The sequence below is a fragment of the Nyctibius grandis genome, chromosome 7, assembly GCF_013368605.1.
Source record: "Nyctibius grandis isolate bNycGra1 chromosome 7, bNycGra1.pri, whole genome shotgun sequence".
Lineage (NCBI taxonomy): Eukaryota > Metazoa > Chordata > Aves > Nyctibiiformes > Nyctibiidae > Nyctibius > Nyctibius grandis.
Genome location: NC_090664.1, coordinates 12,477,245 through 12,498,812, shown reverse-complemented (window position 1 = coordinate 12,498,812; position 21,568 = coordinate 12,477,245). Strand labels below are relative to the sequence as shown.

Sequence of the window (21,568 nt, the reverse complement as noted above, 5' to 3'; positions counted from 1 at the left end):
ATTATGCCACAGGAAAGAGGGCAGGTGTGTGAGCGGGCCTTACCTACAGGCGATTTCCAGGATGAACGTACTTCACTCTCCCATTGAAAGCCCATGGAAGCAACCAACAGGGAAGAGAGGCTGCACAAATTTCGCACTGTTGAAACTGGGGGATTCAAATGACACTTTCAGCTTAGCCTTGGCTTGTCACAGAGCTCATGTGTGACATAACAGGAGAAAGCAGATTTTGCATTTGGTATTTCTGAATTATTCTTCTCCTCTGCCTTCAACATTTTGTATCAGTTTTGTAAGCCCAATCATGCTACCCAAGGATTTAAAAATAAAAATTATTCGAGCATGAACTAATGCTGTGATCTGTGTGTATGAGGAAGCCTCAGGCACATAACAGATTTTTACACACTCTTACCTGGCATTCTGGGAATGCAACTCTACCAGTTCTACCAGGCTTCTCTTAAAGGACGTTACTTGTCCTTTAAGGGTCAAATTATATTTGAAAAGCATCTTAATGCATCATTGAAGGATACAAATGAAAATATATTTCAATTCAGTCTCCCAGAAATAAAGATAAATCTGAATCTCTAGGCACAAACCTTGAATAGATAACTAATATGTTCTGAGTGTCAAACTGCTGGTGTTGAAATGAAAGATCCCAGTGACAAAACGCAGGGCCCATCCAGCAAGGGTTTCCAGTTAACTCAGTGAGAGTTAGAAGCACTAAAATGATACATAACCAGACTCTACTGATTTGTATTAATCTACCATAGAAAATCATATTCGAAGTCCTGAGAGCAGGACTGCTTGTTCCAGGCACAATGATTTGTGTGAGTGATTTTGCACATGGACCCAGCACAAAATGTTGAAAGTTCTTACAAGATGCATGCACACAACTGAGAGCAAAAACTACCTCAGCATCCCTTCTGTCTAAATATTTCCTTCCTTTCCTAAAGCTTCATATTGAAGAAAAATTATCAAAAGTAGACACAAGAAATTACAAAGATTGAAACAGCCAGTGGATCAGCTTCTACACTGATTTATATCTGTACCTCATTACTTCCAGAACTTGGCTTAGCATCCTCAGAGATAGCACTTCTCAGTACCTAGGACAGGGGAGCTCATGGGCCAAATCCCATCTAGCTAGAATAGTAAATAAATACATAAAATGGCCATTTCTGAAAAAAAAATTTAACTTCTGCATTTGAAAGGAGGAGTAAGATAAATTGTGACACATTTGCATTCAAGATATTTATTAAAGACGACATGGGCACAGCACACAGATAAACCACATCCTGAAGTAGGGTTAGACTAGGTTTCACATTCTAAAACTGTGCTGGCAGTTTGTTGTTTCTCCATCTGGAGAGCTCATGCATACCTTCTTTATATATATCTCTGCAGTTCTAGATTGACAAGTAACAAACACAACCTGTATTTATAAGGGTGTCGTTTACTTCACTTTTTATTAAAATCACCAGCTACAAAACAGACATTTTGCACATACTAGTCCTAAATAGGCAACTATGAGAAAATGACATTAGTCCTGAAATGAGATCGTCATACTGCACACCTGGGATGTGATAAGGGGTCAGAAATAATAGAAACTATATGGAGATGAGATAAGGTACTCACATCACACTGGAAGGTTAACCGATACCTTTCAAGAAATCAGCGCACATGTTGATCGGAGACCTATTTTCTGCAAACATTAAAAAAGTTCCATTTTGCTCTCTTTTAAAAATACTATAGCCACTACTGCTACAGAAAGGAACTGGTTACTTCAGTCTGACATGTGCTGTAAGTGTCACGGTAGCTGGAAACAGAAATGCACTAACAACATGATGAAAAACAAGACAGTAACACTTTTTTTGATAGTAGCAGTGTCACGGAACACCATGGATCAAATTCTTAGCTGAATTAGAAGGTGAGATAGCTCCCCCTGAATCGAAAATCAACTACTCACCAAGAATCTGGACCATAATCAAAACATCCTGGCACTCTAGTCTGTCTTTCCCTTCGAGGTCAAAAAAGAGAAAGAGAGGGGTAACCATCCTATCTAACTCAAGATGGAGCAGCAAAGTCATCCCGTCCATCCAGCACCCCTTGCGTACTCTGTGCTCCACCCGGAGTGGCTGGGAGGCTAAATAAGCCTTATGGGCCCTGAATGTAGTTATAAGTGCTTTCCAAGCTGGTATAGCCAGAAGCACAAGATGATAAAGTGAACTGCAGGTATGACAGGGCAGAATCCAGGGACCACATCATTATATTCATTTTTATGTTAATATCAGTGTGGGTTTTGGCTTAAAGTCCAGTGGCTCACCACAATAGCACAAGAATATTCACTTCCAGGAAGCTGTTAAAGGTATCTGTGAAGTGCTGCAGGGAGACTCTTGCTCCTATCTACTGCTCTGATAGGGTGACCTCCTTGGGTATCATGACTTTGTTAAACTTTCTGTACCATCATCCTGGAGATTGGAAGTAGGAATGTCACGCAATGTTAGATCCTAGTACAATGTATGAAATGAAAACAAGAAAGCACTGTGGTTTAAAGACAGCTTTCAGCAGGACAGAAAACATTACAGCAGAAAGGTTCGTATTGGTCAGTGCCACCTTAAGTACAGAACAAGGAACAAACATCAAAACATTAAAGTTAAGTGGGTGTTGATTACAAGGTGAAAGAGACGGTTATTTCTATTAGTTTGCTGCAAGAACTTCACCCATGAAAGAAATTTCTATCTTTATAAAATGAATCATTTTATAGAATAAAAACAGATCAAAAGTAAACTGTAATTCTTAACACAAACATAAAGTTTAGAATTTAATTTTGCAATTTAAGATTGACCAAAAATACTCAGACCGTTCATATCCTAAAATCACAGGCAGGCTTTCACTGATCACCACCACCTTAATGTCAGCGCCAAAATGTAAATTATATACTGATAACATAACATTGAGCCATCTCAAATCTGTAGGAAAATACAGACAGAAAATTATAAATATGTAATTTTGCTACACTCTTAATATATAGTCACCATGCATAAAAAATATATATCTTTCAGGTAAATATATTTATTTTTTTCTCTGTTATAATTTTAAAGTGCATCTAAAAGCTGCTAAATAAATCTTTACGCTTTAAAAACAGAGGAAGGCAAACAGCAGTTCAGAAATGACAAGTAACTCCTGTTAACAAAGAGGTAAGAAGTTCTAAGTGCTATTCCAGTATTCTCAGCTCTGCTAAAGTGGTGGTGATATTTTGGGTGGGCAACATTGGCAAACACTGACTGGGCCAAATCGTATTTCAAGGAACCACAAAATCAGTTAGGTTGGAAGGGACCTTAGTAGGTGATCTACTTCCACTTGCTCAAAGCAGGGTCAATATTGGTTGCCTGAGGCTTTGTGCAGGCGGGTCCTGCAAACCTCCCAGGACAGCGACTGCACAACCCCATGTTGACCGTGCTCATGGTGGAAAACCTGGGCAATCCACATAGTTGGGGGCCTTGAGGAATGCTTCATACAAGTCCACGATGTTCAGTCTTATCAGTGTAATTACCAAACAGGCCTCTACCCTTAAACACATACCAAACCAAAATATCGACAGAGTAGACAGAGTATTAACTAGCATTTTAAAGCTCACTGAGCTAAATCCACTCCTAACAGTAACTTCAGAGGAGTATTGTCTGCATGTGTAAGTGACCAGTTTGAGCTATGCTGTGCACAGGCACCCTGTAAATAGCTGCTCTCCCTGGGACACAGACACCATTTTCAGAAGCACTCCCTTCTCAAGGAAACACTTCCCAGAATGGCGGCAGTGGTGCTGCAAGCACTGGCCTGCCCCCGGCCACTCTCAGCCCCCATCAGCAAATACTTTCCTGCGAAGGGGTGTTCTACCTGCAAAGCTCTCAACATCGCTCTGTAAAATGACAGTTTCCAAACTATATGTCAAGCTTTTTACTACCTTTCACAAAATAGCACCAGAATGCTGCTGCCATTCTCACTCCATAAATATCACATGTGAGCAGCGCCTGGTGCTGTGGAGCTACAGCTACAAGTCCTTAGCAAGCAGTTCAATTTCATCCAGCAAGAAGTCCATGTCCTCTCGACTAACTTGCGGGCTGATCACCACCTGGCGGAAGAAGTTGACTTTGCCCTGGTGAGGCTGGTACCCAAGCATCATGCTTCCCTTCTTCATCATCCTTTCTTTAATTATAGGAGCAACCTGAAAGCAGAGGAAAAAAAAGGGTTGATGGCACACTCAGAAATACAGCAGATTTGGGCAGGAACTGTATTTTGTGACTTACGACGTTTTTTTGAAGTGTCTGAGTTTTGCACCCCTTGCCTGCCTTCCCACTGCCTGCCCCAAGAAACATTAAAGCTCAGACCTGCAGGTTTAGAGGCAGACTGTGCACTGAGACCCTCAAGTTCTGGGACTCCTGGCAGAATCAGAGAAAGATCTAAAACCCCCAAAAGCCTGCTGCTTGGGGCATTCATCTGTGCCATGGGAAAGCTTGGGTAAAGGTCCCTAGTCTTCCTGATTTAGATCAAAGGTTTGAGCTCAGGAAGAACATCAACTGCAGCTGGTAAAAGGCAGGGTTTCTCTCCTTGTGCTAACTAGGCTAAGCCTGACTGCTCGCCCTTGATGGCCCTTCTCTGCATCTTCTCCACATCTGCAAAGTAGCTCTCCCTAGAGGACATTCTCCATTGAACCCTTGTGAAATTTAAGCAGCCAAAGAAGTCAGTGTGATGCAATATTAAGGGAGAAGGCCTGATCCTTGAGCTTAAGATTTCATCTCTAAGATCTAAGGCGTAAGTAGCATTTGGCTACACCACTCTTGTGTTAACGGGATGAAATCTCATAGGTGTCTCACTGCAGAAAAAAAAAACATGAGTAAGATTGTCAGAGTCAGGTCCTTATAGTTGAACACTTGATCTCATCCAAGCAGGGCTATTAACCTTGTCCAATTAATCTTGTGCTTAACTTTAAGCGTGTGAGTAGTTCTGTGTTCTCACGCTTGAAATCAGTCATAAGCTTAAATGCATTGCTGGATTAAGTACTCTGTTCCTTGGAAGACAGAATTCAACATAATAAATATTTTGACAGAAGCAGTATTTTTAAAAATGTGTTGCCTTTTAATATATTACTAATAACACTAATGTATTTTGGAGCAGTGTATTCCTTTTCTTCCTTTCGTGACGGTTTGACTTTGAGCTAAGCAAATAGGTGTATGACCTAACCTTGGTTTCTGCATTAATTTATCTCAGCTCTAAAAGTTACTGCCAGAAACTACCACCTGATCTGCAAAAGAAAAATGATGATGCCAACCCTGCCTTAATAGCTTTATTTTTACGTGGCACATTTTAGTAGGCAAGTCCCGTACAATTTGCTTAGATAGAAACAGCTAAGGTATTCAACACTAACAGCCTAGCTTTCCCATATTTGTTTAGTGGTATGTGTCTGAATTACCATTATTTCAAGATATATGTTGAATCCAGAGAAGGAGTGTTTATGGTTCTAACTTAATTTGCCTCTCTGATTTTGGTTTATCTTTGTGACAAAGCTATGTGGTCTATTTAGTGTTTCTTTTTAAACTATGAGAGTAATAGAGTCAGAATTCTAATTAAAGTCCAGAGCGTGACATCAGTATGAACTAGGCACATGAAAGCAATTAATATCCTTTCAGAATGCAATGTGCAATCAGAATTTTGGTTTTCTGCATATTGCTGCAAGCAAAAAATGAGAAATAAGTTGTGAAAGTAGTTCTGATAAACATTTGGGAAACAAGAAGATAACAATGAGGACAGGAACACTCAGAATTAGAACAGAAATGTTAAGAGGCATACTGCAATACATTCAATAGCACCTTTTTCCATAAAATCCATAAAATCTAATGTGGAGCTCCAGGTGTGCCTCCTGCGTAAAGACCCTAATGAAAGCTACCAAGGAAAACACAATTCTGCTGTGTATCTGCAATGCGTACATCGTTTAGAAACAGAAGTAATCAAATATACCTCTATACCATCACCCACTTGGGTTTCTGTCTGCCTAGGAAATGATTCAAGGATTCCTCAGTTTTCTTGTTTTATAGCTCAGAATTACACCAGACTAACCTCATTTATTCCATACTCAAGAGAAAAAAAACACAACCAAAACACTGGAGTTCTGCTTGGATAGAGATGGCAGCTATTTTGCATGAGACAGCCTTCTTCACCCTGAGAAGTATGTTACTCAGCAAAAAATCCTCTCTGCTTCAGACCAAATATTCCAAACTGCATCCTAACAAATTGCTGAACGCAGCGCTGTGCAGTCCTAACATTAGGGCAAAATCTGGGCCTTAGAATTGTTCTTGCACAATTTGGCAGTGGCGGATTCGAATGGGAAGACTCTTGGTTGGGAACACTCCCGGTTATGCACACTAGTGAACAGATCTGCAACACACGTTCTCTTAAACAGTGAATAACTTTGGCACGATATAAACTGTCCTACTTCTACAGTTTGCGTGTGTTGAAACCTTTAACAGCACAATTAAGAGGTCTACCCTTCCATTATTATTCATGCCAGCTATAGGCTCAGATAGCAATGACACTGTGACAATGCTCAGAAGACATCACGCCCAGGATGCATTGTGCTGGGCACCCTATACATACAGAAAAGCAAAAATTCCTCCACCCCTGTACTTGACAAGAGCCTCCAAGCAACTTCCGGTCATGGAATAAAGACACTACAAGTGCAAGGGGAGAAGAGAATTCTGAATATACTTTTTCAAGCTCTTCCTTAAGATTCAAATCCCTATGGCAACTTTTAGCTTTTATTGATGTTCCATCAGAGTTATTTCATCTTTTGTATCACACTATTGATTTTCTTCATCTCAACACTCAGTGCTCCACAATTCATCATCCCAAAATGTGCAGTAGCACAAATGGAGACCATGAAAGCAAAAATATTTAGAGCTTCAGTAGTTTGAGGACTGTAAATATACTGCATTTCAATAGGTCTTCTCTCACAGAAAGGAAAGGTAGAAAAATCTCACTTTCATTATCTCATTTATTATCTCATTCATCCTCCATGCTAATCACAGAATCACAGAATGTTAGGGATTGGAAGGGACCTCGAAAGATCATCTAGTCCAATCCCCCTGCCGGGGCAGGATTGCCTAGACCATATCACACAGGAACGCGTCCAGGCGGGTTTTGAATGTCTCCAGAGAAGGAGACTCCACAACCTCTCTGGGCAGCCTGTTCCAGTGTTCAGTCACCCTCACCGTAAAGAAGTTTTTCCTCATATTTAAGTGGAACCTCCTGTGTTCCAGCTTGCACCCATTGCCCCTTGTCCTGTCAAGGGATGTCACTTAGAAGAGCCTGGCTCCATCCTCTTGACACTTGCCCTTTACATATTTATAAACATTAATGAGGTCACCCCTCAGTCTCCTCTTCTCTAAGCTAAAGAGACCCAGCTCCCTCAGCCTCTCCTCATAAGGGAGATGTTCCACTCCCTTAATCATCTTCGTGGCTCTGCGCTGGACTCTCTCTAGCAGTTCCCTGTCCTTCTTGAACTGAGGGGCCCAGAACTGGACACAATACTCCAGATGCGGCCTCACCAGGGCAGAGTAGAGGGGGAGGAGAACCTCTCTCGACCTGCTGACCACACCCCTTCTAATACAGCCCAGGATGCCATTGGCCTTCTTGGCCACAAGGGCACACTGCTGGCTCATGGTCATCCTGTAATGAAGTTGTCCTCTTAACGTGAAGTGCATCCATCCCTTTTTGAAGACAAAACAAACACTTTCTATTTAAAAGAAACAAAACATAAAACAATCTTATGGGCTTTGGACAGGATTATTTTTGGAAAGATTTTCCATCAAGTATTTTGCATGTTCTATTTGCTAACGTGATGCAGTCAGTGCAACAAAACTATCAGGGATCTTATCCACAGAAAGCAGTGAGGAACAAAATATGTGCACAAATGCTTAAATCCATGTCTCACAAAAGAACCATGAAATGATACCTGCATGCTAAGGCTTGCGCTTGAGGGGCACAGGGTATGACTGCTAACTGAAAGTAAAGGCAGCTACCACTTTGCAGCAGAAAAATTAGACCTATAAGGAAATAATTGCCTAGTGAGGAGTTCAATGAGTTTAATTCCCGCTGAAGTCAATGAGACCTGAGGATGCTCAAATATCAGAAAGAGCTGCACAGCCCCATTCAGGATAGGCTCCTTGGAAAGCAATTCAGTGAGAGTGAGATTGCTTCACCAGTCCAATTATTTTACTACGGAACTTAGTTCAAATTGTAAATCTAATTCTTTATGTGGCCCATCAGTGGAGCAGTCTCAGAATTTTAAGTGTAATGTATCCTAAAACCAAAGTCCTCTTGTCTCCTTTGCTCCCTTCGCCTCTTCCTTCCCACCACTGGCCTCCCCGGCCAATCCATCCTGGAGGTTATTATTTTAAATGCTCACTATAGCAGTGTTATTAGCTATCAGACATGCCCTTCTTCCATCTAGGAAGGTGGGGAGGAGGTGCAGTGTGTGGAAGGCCATCCTGCAGCAGAGATGTTCACATTGCACTGTGCAACCAGAGGCCCAGGAGACTACTTTGCCTGAGGACTGATCGGTGCATCACAGACTCCCCATGCAGACTGACACAGAGGCTGTAATATCTTGTGCTCAGTTTTTTAAACTAGAGCAAAAACGACAAAGTAGTTCAGTTCCTTTTCCATCTACCTGGGTGACAGGATAATCTCTTAGCCAGCACTCAGCCACACTAAAACAACAGAAAGTTTTAGCGCTAAAGTTTAAGCTGTTTCTATCAAGAGTCCAGACCACAGCTGACTCGCATATATATTCACATGAAAGATGCCGATGTTTCTTCCCAGCACATACACACACACAGACCAGTGTGATAAGCAGCCAGGGCCGGCTTGGACACTATAGCTGAAGTATCTAGTGCACCAGGAGGGTCAGGAAAGCAACATATCTCCCTTTCCATATCTCAAGTATTCTTGAGAAGAATGGTTCTGCACAATCATACCACAGGGCAATAGCTTAAAAACCACTGTGTTCCCACTAATTGACTTGTCAATGGCATTCAGTGCAAGTTTCTCCAACACTTCAAGAATTTTCCCCAAGCTCAGGCTGTGACCGCATAACACAGTTCAGCAACCACCGTTAAAGACTGACTCATCTATAGAGTTGAGCACTTTCTCAGCAGAAGCAGCATGTACCTAGTATCTCTAAGAGCTAGTTCCCAAGCTTGGACACTTAAAATCCTTTCAGAAGACTTGACGAAACACCTGTTTGAGCTAATTTCTTCTTCCAGCTAGCAAGGCCTCCAAAACCATTCTCTTAGTAGTCAAGCTATGTAAGCCTGGTTCTTAAGCTAAGGACAATTTCCTAGCACATGGGTTTCCTGTGCAAAGTGAAATCTCCAGGGCAGCTCTGTTAAACAGTTGATGTTCCCACCACATGGCACAGTACAATGCTTTGGAATTAATTCACGGTAAGCTGCCTCCTTTTGGACATTTGTATTTAGAATTTTGTAGAAGTTTATTCTAACTACAACAGCAATAACAAAAAAAAAAACCATAATAAGATAATCAAGGGCCTAGCTTTTTCAAATCACACAATCCCATTAACTTCTAAAATACATACCCCACTATTACCACTTTATAGCTCAAGTCCTATATTTAGTCCAAAATAACTGATGCTTTCTGATGACAATGGACAGAAAAGAGTAATGTAGCTCTTTTTTTCATATGAGGTAAATCCACTGAGCTCCCAACCCCATCCAACTGCACTAGTGCTGCTAGATATGGATAGACAAATAAGTTGTTCTAAGGAGAAGCAGAATTTCCCAACAAATATGCTACCTTGTTCTTCTTGCTGAATACAGAAATAAGGACCTACTGGTTTTAATTAGCCTCTTATTTTTCTGCTCTAATGTTGTCTCTGACAATTGCAATTAACATATAAGCAGAAAGTGCAAGAAAGCTCGGGCTGGACAACTGAAGAATAGCTTGCTGATAATGTAAGACCATGTCCAACCTTGGTTATAGATTTCTTTCTCCATACCCTCCCCTTAATCTGTAGGGGATCTCATTTTAGACTTAATCCAGTATTTTCAAACCGTCCCATCACAAATGATTTTCTATGCCTCTGACACTGTACCTCTGTTACCTGAACGCTACCTGTACTGCCGTCATACTCACAGACTCTAGTTGTATTAGTCTACTCATACCAGATGTTGACATATCACAACAGCTTTTCCAAACTGTAGGCTAGAGGCTATTCTCTTTAAAAGCAACATTCTGTAAATTTTGTATTTAAACACTAAGGCAACAGGAATGAGTTGCAAATTGATAACAACACTGGGTAAAAATATTCTGCTAAGCAATGAATTTATGAAACTATATTACTTCAGAGGGGAAAAAAAATTTTGAATTTGACAAATAGCCCAAGTGAAAAGATAGCATTAGCCAGAAAAACAAAGAAACCAGAACAGCCTAAAGGTTTTATAAACTTCTGAAACAACAGTATTTTGAGTATTTCTTTCAAAATACTGTTTTCAATTAAAACTTAAATTCAATTGGAAATTGACCCGTTTTTATTGCAGCCAGCAGAAAAGGACTGAGGAAACCAAAACTAAGCAAATTGCTTCATTTTAGCTTGTCTGAAAACAAAAATTCTGTCTGGTCAACTAAAATCAAGAATTGCTTCCAGTTTCTTAATTCAATGGCCAAACCAAAAAATTCATTATTTGTCCAATCATAAATATGTGGGATCAAAAGTGCTGACACTGCTTAACTGAAACATCTGTAGAATTTTTGGCTCCCAGAAAAGACAGAAAGTATGAGAAAATTCATGGGACTGCCTGTTCTGTCGGCAAAATTTGGCTGGAAATCTCATGCGAACAGCTTCGAGTAGTGTGGATGACTCTAAATGTGCTAGCCCAACAAGTACTACAAAGTCAGAATGCCTATAAAAACTGGTGTTAATACTGGCAACTGCTATCAGAAACATTTTGCCAAATCTTTTGGACAGTTCCCAAGGTCACTGAGCGTCTATGCAACATAAAGCTGAAGAGCTATTCCAGCTGCTGGCAGCAGCAACTCCCAGTCACCAGACCCCACTCTGCTCCTCCTGAAATTCTTTTCAAAATCGCCAGGGACTTCAATGGAAGCAGAATGCAATTATCTGAATTTCTCCCTTATGTGCCTGCTTCAGGTGGCAGTTTGCAAACAGCCTTCAGCTTTTACTAGAGAAAGCCACACTCGCTGTAAATCAATAACCTTTCTAGGGATCCACAAAAGCAGGCTAGACACTGTTGGAAGGACAGGAGCATATTAGCAGCTCAAACTATTTCTCTGCCTCAAATACAGCCTTGATGAAACTTTCCAAGATACCAAATACTGCACTAGAAATTGGCTGGAGATTTGTCATTAGAAGACAAAAAAGTCGCCCTTTTGACAGAATGGAAAGATCACATTCTCATGGTTTCACAAAAATGAAAAGTTCATTTTGTGTTCTTGCCTCAATTATTCCTTGCATTGGAAGACAAGTTTACACAGAACAGTCTCTCTCATCTGGCCACAAAAATCTATTCTGGCTACACCAGAAGGGGCAAATTTTCATTTGGAAGTTCATGATTGTTGCTTAAAAGGCAACTTATTGGCTATTCAAAGTCTGACAAGTTATGCTTCCTGCAAGAAATGACCAGTTTGGATTCATGTATACTCATAAGAAAACAATTATTGTACAGCAATTGCCACCAAAATAGCAAAAAAAAAAAAAAAAAAAAAAAGACAATTCAGTGAAGTATTTGGACACAATTTTAAACTTTTACATATGGGCTATTAATTTCAGTGGGTCTTCACAATATTGTTTCTTATCTTGCTTAAATGATAGCACAGTGGTTGAAGTACTGAATACAGACTCAACAAATAGGACTGGTCCCTAACACTGCCAGAGGCTGTTTGGACAAATCACTCCCTATCTTTTAGGTAACAGGTTTCTTTTTCCTTTCCCAGGAGGCATATAACCCTTCAGGGCAGTGAAGTCTCCATGTATTCATACATCTATTGTAATCGGCCCTGATACCTCGTGGGTGCTATGTATGCTAGTAGGATATATATTAAATAATTTCTGTGCCAAATAGGTCTCTCAAACATCTGTCACAGCATAGCTGCATTTCCCAGTGTGAGTGCACAAGATAACTTTGATATCAACAATACCAGTCAGTATTAAGTAAGAACAGTAGCTGGCATTTTAATATTGATCACTGGATGCAATACAAGCAAACAAAACACATTCCTTGGTTGGCTGTAATCACAAAACTAGCTAAATACTATAAATATTTGAAAGTAATAGTGCTTTCAACATACTGTAACACTGAGACAGTATATCCTCCACTGTTAAATATCTTTTCTTGCCTTGTGCTGCAACATCAGTTGCTGGCTTTAAAACAACCAGCTTTTTCCCTTTTGGTGATAATTAAAAACAAACTCAGGCCATTTGTCAGCTGTCACCCCAACCGGGACAATCAAAATACCAAATATTTGCACACCCAATCACAGCTTTGTTCCTGTAGCCAAGGCACTCTGTAAAACCCAAACATGTTTTTCTTTTGTCTAGAATTTGTTCTGGGCCCACATCCCTAAACCACTAATAAATTATTGCCGTACACTGTTGCACCAGCGTTCCCCTTGTGCCACACCAGGCAACAAAAGGAGAAATAAGCGCATTTGTCAAAATAGCAGTAACCACTTCCACATTCTTCGGAGCAACTAACGTATCAAAGGAGAACAGATGCTGCTGTATTTTTGTCCCAGTACTGACATCCTCCGTGCACCTTCAACTCAGGGCTGTGCGGTATGTCTACGCTATCATATTTTGCACATCATCTTCTCACCCATTACTTTTTGCCAGAAGACACATTAATGAGCCCCACAAATCACTGAAAATGACCTGACTAATAGGAGATGGTGGGCTGGCTTTGGATTTTGATTGCCTTAAATGACTTCTTTAGCTGGTCATTTACACAACAAAAAACAGCCTTCAGACAAAGGCTTTTACACTAATGGTATTTGCCTCTGAAAAGGAGGCAGAACAGACAGCACTCAGAACAGAATCAGCACTTAAAGATCTTTGTGTATGTTTTTACTTACAGCTAAAACATACACTGGTGAACAACATGGTTTTCCAGGTGCACAGTCCCATGTCGTCTTCTGTCTGAATCCATGTGGCTTGTCAAGACAATTCACGTGGATTTCTTATTCTTATTCTCACGTTTCTGTGCTGCTTTACTGAGGTCTTGCTAACAAGCCATGTGGAAAGTGTAGGCATTAAGAAAACTCCGGAGGCTAGCACACAATGCTATGAAGCCAGCACTCTGATCTGTTTAAATAAGAGTTGAGCGCTACTGGTTTTATAAAAACAATTATTTTAAAAGCTTTCATAGCGTACATGAGGTTCTTCTATGCAACAATTCATTAAGGTCCCATTTTAGTGACTAGGTTTCAGTCTTTCAACCCTGCCAAAGACAAGCACCCCTTCTCCATCCAAGATGAAAGAGCAGCTTGTCATCTCGAAAGCAAGAGTAGCTAACAAAAAAAAATTCCTTTTCAGTTTGTATACATAGGGATGAGCTTCTGTTCTGCTCCATTGGGGGAGTGACCCAGACTGCTGCCATGAAAGCAAGGCTACTGTCTGATCTGATCACCCAATTTAACAAAGAAAATGATCCCCTTTCCCCCTCCACCCAGTGAAACATAGGACCAATAACGGTCTGTTATTAGAATTGTTTTGCCTACCTGAGACTCACTTATTTAAAGCCCGATCTGGATGTGAAATAAAGGCCACCAAACCCTTCCACATGGACCCCTATCCAAGTCAACAACACTTTCCCCATGTACATCTTGTCCCTGGACAATGTTCATTCCAGCTTAGCCTTCCTCCTCTCTCCATCTCCAGTGAGCATGTTTTCCCTTTTTTTTTTTTTTTTCTACAACTGAAATTCAACATATGACACAAACCTCTCAGCTTAAATGAATGGACAATCAGGAAACTGAAAGAGCAAAGCAAGACCCCTAGGACTGCAAAATTTGCAAATTTTCTTGCAGTCTGAAAGAGTGGAGAGTGAAGGGAAATGATGATTTCCACCTACAAGTATTTGCAAACGAAAGAACCAAAATATAGGTAACTATGATTAATAAAAGTCTTAGCTAAATAGAACTAGTCTACAGTCAATCCCTAGATAATTTAACAGCAGTTGGAGGGAGAAAGGCACACTGGGCTCAAAATTTAGCATCCCTCTTGCAGAGACTTGTAACAATATACTTATCTTAAAAGGAATACATGGAATGAAAAATTTGCTAACCACAGGCCTACCCTACACCCTTATAGATATGACTCAGTATTCAGAGGCACAGATTAAATCCTCTAATCCTGTACACCAAATTGCTCTGAGACCTTATTCTTTCACCAATGTGACCTGGTGTTCACTCTGGACCATGACAAATGCCACAACTTCCCTTAGTGCCAGAGCTACCTACAAATAGTATCAAAAAGGTAAATATTGTACAATTAGAAGGAAAAGAATAGCAGGGTGAAAAAAGGTGAAAAACTTGCATGTTTTTGTTGGGCTTCTGCACCAGCATATATATTTTTTACAAGACAGAGTGAGCAAGAACAACCTTTTGATCTTTGAAAGCAGTTACGATCTGCTATATAAAACTCATCCATTCAAGTCTGCTAGATTTCACTTCCTTTATTGAAAAGGTTCTGCAGAATTCAATAAATACAAATAATCTTCCTACAAAATTTATAAAGTCTCCAATTGATCAGTGGCTCTGGAAAAGATTCTCTACATAAATCAATATTCACCTACAGAAGTCTTCCATTGAAGTCACGGGGAGTTTTATAGCTGAATTCACCTGCAATAGAATTAGACTAATACATGTTTCCTTATAACTCTATTAAATTTGGAAGGAAGGTCTAAATATCTGCTGAATGGGTATCAATCTCAAGTATTTTCTACTGCTTTCAGAGGAACTCTTCCCAGTTATAAGAAATGATGTAAGACTTGTAGGTATTTCTGACCATACTGAACTCTTTGGAGAGTAACAAGAAATTCCTCCCTTGTAGGCATGAAAAAGAAACATATTCCACCTCAATCCTCTCGAGACACCTACAGTTAGAAAGGAATCTGTGCTTAAATGTCTGAAGCACAAAATGAAATCTGGAGTCCTAGAGAAAACTTTCTATCTCAGTACACATGAAGGAGCAGGATTTCCTCCCACTCACCCCCACAAATGTTTCTGACACCACTCACAACGTTACACAAAATATAAAACCTGCTTAATTGAGCAGATGATACAAGCTACACACTTTTTCTGTGGCATTACTATTAATTGATTTTTTCTGAACATTTCTGAAATATCTACTTCTCAAGCAACAGTGAGGAAGAGCAGCTTTATGTGAAGAAAGGACAAAGACTTTAGGCCCCAACCCTTTTTTCCTCTATTTGCAAATTCAATGCTTTCTTGCAATTTCTTAAAGAGTTTGATGCAGTGGGAGGAAAGTGCAGCTCCCCTCTCCTCCTACTGAAGCTGGTGACAGGAAACAGCAGAGTGCGAACGTAATAAGTAGATACTCATTTAAGTGGAGGTAAGCTTAAGATTTATTGACCTGGGAGCAAGAGGTCAATATTTATTCAGAGAACAATAAATCTTGATACTTGGTTCTAACAGATGTTAATCTAATGTATTATTAAATTCATCCCATTAAAGCTAATTAGATTGTGTGTCCTCATGAGCCTTGTTGCCAATAGTCATTAGTATTGCATGGGTCATCATTACTATGCTTTGATAATTAAATCATATAATTTCCAATAAAATTAAATATGTGGAGATAGAAATACTTGTTTTTCTCTACTATGACTGTATTATTGTACATTTCATTGGGTTCTTCCTTCAAGCTGCTGTAGACCTTCCTTCCATTCTTCTGCCAGGACCAGCACAGCTAAGGAATCCAAAGCAATGTTCGAGCTACACCATTTTTTAAACTTCCTCATTTGTCTTAAAAAACTGATACTCCTAAAGCCACATCCATCTACTATTCATGCACTAGGTAAGGAGCAGAGACACAAATCAATAAGTAGCTGCTGTCAGGAAAAAGAAAAAGGGAAAAGAAAAAGGGGTCATACTCCTAAGTGTAAGTGAAAAATTCCTTCTATTTTGAAATTTTACAGGGCTTTCCATCCCCACATTTCAATGTGCTTCATAGATAAGAGGAAATACTATCATCTCCATCTTAATATCTGGAAGGAACTGAGGCATATAGAAAGGAAATAACAACCAAGATCTTGACCACAACTTCATGCCAAAGCTAGGCACCACTCAGGTATATTAGTGTGTTAGTGAGCAAGTCAGGGTGTTTTTAGTGCAAATTTGTCTTGCAAATACTCTTGCAGAATACACACAAACTTGGCGCCATTTGGGTCAAAGTGGTTTCCTTCCTGAAGGAACCACAGCTGAACTCAGGCATCGGGGTGCAATGCAGAGTGCCCCACTTGCAGTGGGGGGCGTTGCCAGTAAAGACACTGCTCTCTATGCTGCTTTGTGTGGCCAGCTATATGTATATTGTGTATTTAGTGTCTGTGTGCACACATGTGTGCATGTGTGCACTTACTCTGTGTATTCACTGCATCTGGGGACAGGGAACCACAGTGGCCTTGTATCTATTGGGCTGGAAAAGGAGGAAAGCCCCTGGGTCCCAAGGACATCTGAATTCAGCCACCTTCTGACATTATACTGAATTGCCACTGCTTTGAATTCTCTTCTGTGGCTGGCAATTTTCACTGAAATTGTGGGGACGTGTGCTTTGAATCATCTTTTATACATAAGAACTCATTTACATTTGTTCCCAGAAGCATCCCATTGGTCTCACACACGCATACTGATCATTAGAAAACTCTGCCTTCAGGGTGGAGGTTCATCTGGCTTGAACTTGAAATGGAACTTCAGACTAGGATTAAATCCAGAGATGCTTTTACCTCATTATCCTATCATATATTAAGTTCTCTGAGCTCAGAAACTTAAAATGCACAGAATGAAACAATGTGAGGTTTGCAGTTCTGATTCTGTTTGAGGAAGAGACGCCTTTAACTAAGAACATTTGCAAGAATACATGCTAACACCATAATAAGGGCGTGCCTTTGCTCTCTTGACGCTACTTCCCTTCATACGTTCAGAGCCAGTTTTTATAAATTTAGTGCATACAAATCCCTTTGGTGCACTGCTGCCAAGCTGGCTCTGTGTTCATGCGCAGATCAATTTTTCATGTACACACAGATTATTTGCATGCATGTATTACAAGCATGCAAGCGTATAGATGCAGCTGTGTAGGACCAATTAGAACAAAAGTCACACTTGCAGTAGACTCCTCAAAAAAACACAGAAAAAAAAAAAAAACAAAAAACAAGCCAAAGAAAAATCTCCATCTAGTACATGGCACAACCTCCATCTCTCCAACGTGCTACAGAGCAATTGACTCTCCACATCAAGCACGGCTACAGGCTACTGCCCTTCTACAAGCTTCAGACTGTTGTTATTTTACTTCCCTCAGATGATTCTCATTATAACCAGGCTGAGTGCTGAGTTAAAAAGTCAGTGTATGAATCATATCTTCAACTCAGTTGTCTGGAATCTTGCTTTTCCATGAATTTCCTCATTGCTACATGGATCACCAGTGTAAAACATGTTGTAGCTCCATCAAATTTCCTTTTGCTCTTTTTAACCCTACAACTGCCTGTGAGCAGATAGTTATTTACTGTTATCCAGCTTCTAACCACTGATGATTTATGCCTTCATTGCCTGCCTCACAGAAGTCGCAGAGTTACAAATACTTAACTTGAGGTTATTGCCCAAGGGGGATCTCTTTATCCAGCTTCTGGGATAAGCCCTCAGCATTGACTGACTGTATTCTGCTCAGGAAGAAAAAAAGAGGACTCTCAATTTAAACCTAATTTAAGCCGTACCATTACTCCATACACTATCAGATCTCCTCCATCTTTCCACATGTGAAGGTGACTCCACAGCACGGTATCTTTTGTCATAGACATCTCCTGTGGGACCAGAGGAGCAGCAAAAGGGCTGGTTCCACCAGCTTTTAACCCTGCCAGAGGAAGGATCACAGAATCACAGAATGGTTGGGGTTGGAAGGGACCTCTGGAGATCATCTAGTCCAACCCCCTGCCAAAGCAGGTTCACCTAGAGCTCGTTGCACAGGGTCGCATCCAGGCACGTTTTGAATATCTCCAGAGAAGGAGACTCCACAACCTCCCTGGGCAGGATGTGTGCACAACGGTGGCTCAGAGCACTAGTGGTGAGACAGGCTTCTTCTGCCTTACTTAAAGATGTACACAGAGGACAAAAAGAGGCTCCTAGCTATTAAGACTTATTAGATACGTGACAACTTCCTTCTTTCAACTGTTTATTTGAACTATGCTATTAGCCCATAATGGCTATCGTTCAGTCCTGTGTGTTGTACATTCCCCTTCTACTATCTGAACACTGCACTTCAGTATTTTATACCTACCATCCCTCTACATAGTATTGTACTAGCCTTCCCCATGTCCCTAATCTGTCTAAATCCATTTATCAGCCTCCATTCCTGAAAATTACACTTTGATTTTTTAGTAAAAGGAATATTTTTTACTGATTCTCTTCAGTGCAACTCATTTTTTCAGTTACATAATCCAAAATACATCTTGCAATCTTTCCCTTTGAAGACCAGTAGTATTCCCAAAGTACAGGATTAGAGCAGTTTTTATAATCTCAGGGTGTGCAGTAGGGAAATGGTTTCTCCTTGATGTGTTTTTAATCTTATAAAAATCTGCAATCATGTTTTCAGAGTAGTGCTCCCCCTTCTCCATTACTGTCTTGTACTAACCACCAGTAACCAATTTCTACATTCAGAGACTGAGTTTCAGTCCATAACAACTATTTTAAGAACTGGTATATTTGAACTTCTGTGTTGTGGAAACAACACTAATCCCAGCTTGAAGTTATGGGATATTTTATGAATATTTGGTGATCACACAGACAAAAGTACTAACTGTGTGTTTAGCAAACAACCAATTCCAACAGGATACATGAATTTAGCAGCACCACTAAACACTTTCGTTTCTACCTTAATCTTTAAGAGGATTCTGCTAAATAGATTAATCATTGAGGGACAGAGAAAAAAGTTTAAAAGCTTGGCAGGAAAAATGATCACTCTCATGTGCTTTCATTTTCCACTGTCAACTGTGACTTTGATAAGCAGAAGAGAGCATATAACTTGGGCTGCTTTTGATCACCATCTAGTGCATGAATTAAGGAACTGCAGAAATTTAAGGAGTGACTTCCCGATTTAAAGTTAAGCAGCAGTAGGATTAACAGTCCTTTCCATCATTTTTAGAAGACCTCAGACAGGCTTAGTGAACTCGAAAAAGGCAGGAATTTCCAGATGCCCCCAGCTGCCTGATGGAAGCCAGATGTTTCATAATGACACTGTTTTCTACTAGTGCTGTGACTAGGATGGTCTAGGGATATAAGGAAGACAAGACCCGCATAGGGAAGTAGTATCTTTTTCAGGTCAAATTACACAGCAAGAAAAAGCAACATGGTTTCAGGCAAGGAGTCCTTTCATCAAGTCTCTGTGTCTTTTCCAGGTGTCCAAATGTTACATTCATTTCATTGTTTTCTGATTTTTAGTCAAGATTGTCGGAAGTGCTGTTTGCAAAATTTTTCACTTACAAGAATGTGTTGTGTGTGTTGTTATGACTAAAACCCCCACTCTGATTGTGCTTCAACATTCATGCATGCAATGGGGACTTCAAAGCCAGTAAATCAGTAAGACAACCGGACAAAGGAAGACCACCAGTACCGTTGGGGGTGAAAGTCTCTGGCAGCTTTAGATTTTGATCATTGCAGGTGACTCAGGGTAACTTAGACAATGCTTTCCAACAGCAATGGCCAAGCAAGTAGCCTTGCCTTTCAGAAAGCATGCTGTGACTCAACACACAGGAACTCAACATCTTCATACTGAGGAACTTAAAAAGGCTAAAACAAAACAGAGAACACATCTTTACTGAATCAGGGTCATACCTTCAATATTAAATAGTAATAGTGTAAATTTTCATCAAAGATTAGCAGGAGGAATTTCAGGAGGTTACAGAAGACACACTTGGAAGAAGCCTTTGTCTGTAGACAGCAGAAGAGCCTTCTTTTTAAATGGAAAAATACTATTTCCTCCTCCTTTTCTTATGAGGCCAGGTTAAGGAACAGGCAGAGATACTTTGATACCATGACTTACCAGTAGCTTATAGTCACTGTTTTACAGTATCTGCCCATGCTAAAATCCACATCCAGCAACTAGCCAGAAGAAATGTCTTTAGGTATCCCTTCATGTCTGAAATTCAGACCATCAGCTGAATTGTCACTCAGGAAAAAAAAAAAACCAAAACAAAACACAAAACACACACACCCCACAACACTCAACTGCTGTAAAAACTGTATACTACTTCCTCAAACATTACTAGATTCAGGCCCCATATAGGGCACTCAAATGCCTAGGAAGGAGAGAACTGTAAAATCTTTACAAGCACCGTTTCATATTTCATTAGTCACTGACCTCTCAGTGGTAATTATTCAAAATACCTTTATAGTCTAAACATTGTAAGCAATATATAATTTTATACAAAGGATTAAAAAAAAAAAAAAGAAAGAAAAAGCTAGTAACGCTTGGAAAGCAGGAGATAATTCATGCTTGCTATAGTTTATTCTTTAACAGCTCATGCCCTCAAAACAGAGCTGGCAGTATTACTAAGGAAATTATGTTGATTTAAGAACTGGAAGAAATTTCCTCCCCTCCTCAAATATAGTTTTTTTTCCTGACTGCACCAAATAGACATTAACAGCATGTGCACTAATGAGCAGTTCCAACATATTGCTGTTGTTCTGGTGCCCTCCAATGGCCACCTTGCTTTACTACTAGCTACGGCTTAAAAACCTCTGTTGGAAAATCGATGTTCCAGGTGTAATCCCCAAATGCACGAGTAGCGCTTCATCCAGCTGAACCGGCGTTATGAGCCCTGACACAGCTACCGACACTGCAGATTTCCCGTACGTGGTTTCCAGAGTTGGACATGCAGGGTGGGTCCTACAGCCAGGTACTAACCACCATCCCTATGCACTTCCAGCAAAGTACGTTGGCAGCTTGAGCAGCGAGCCCTCCAGGTCAACACAACTACCTCATAGCTACTGTTGATTGCAAAAATTACCCCAATTCACAAGCACAGATGCTACATCCACGGTCTCTGTAGAAAACTACATTATGTTGATTGAACTGAAGCATCATCATTCAAGAAGCTGAGACACACGGACACCCAGCACTGCCTGTGCCTTCCCTCCCTTCCCCAGTCACCCTATCCCATTATCACACACACTGACCTAAGGTGGCCAGACAGTCCCCATCTCATACACCAATCAGTTCTGCATGGCAATGCATCCTGTCCCAACTCATCAGCAGGGGTGGCGCGGACCC

The 21,568-nt window shown here is 40.4% G+C and overlaps 1 protein-coding gene across 1 annotated transcript in view; it reads right to left on the bottom strand.

Moving 5' to 3' along the window:
• Positions 1 to 1,435: 1,435 nt before the first annotated feature.
• Positions 1,436 to 21,568, bottom strand: part of GADL1 (glutamate decarboxylase like 1) — an 85,013-nt gene continuing 64,880 nt past the window's right edge. Inside the window, exon 15 of the mRNA XM_068405041.1 lies at positions 1,436 to 4,207. Coding sequence (XP_068261142.1) covers positions 4,034 to 4,207 — 174 coding nt within the window. The 3' untranslated portion in view covers positions 1,436 to 4,033. The remainder of the gene's footprint in view (positions 4,208 to 21,568) is intronic.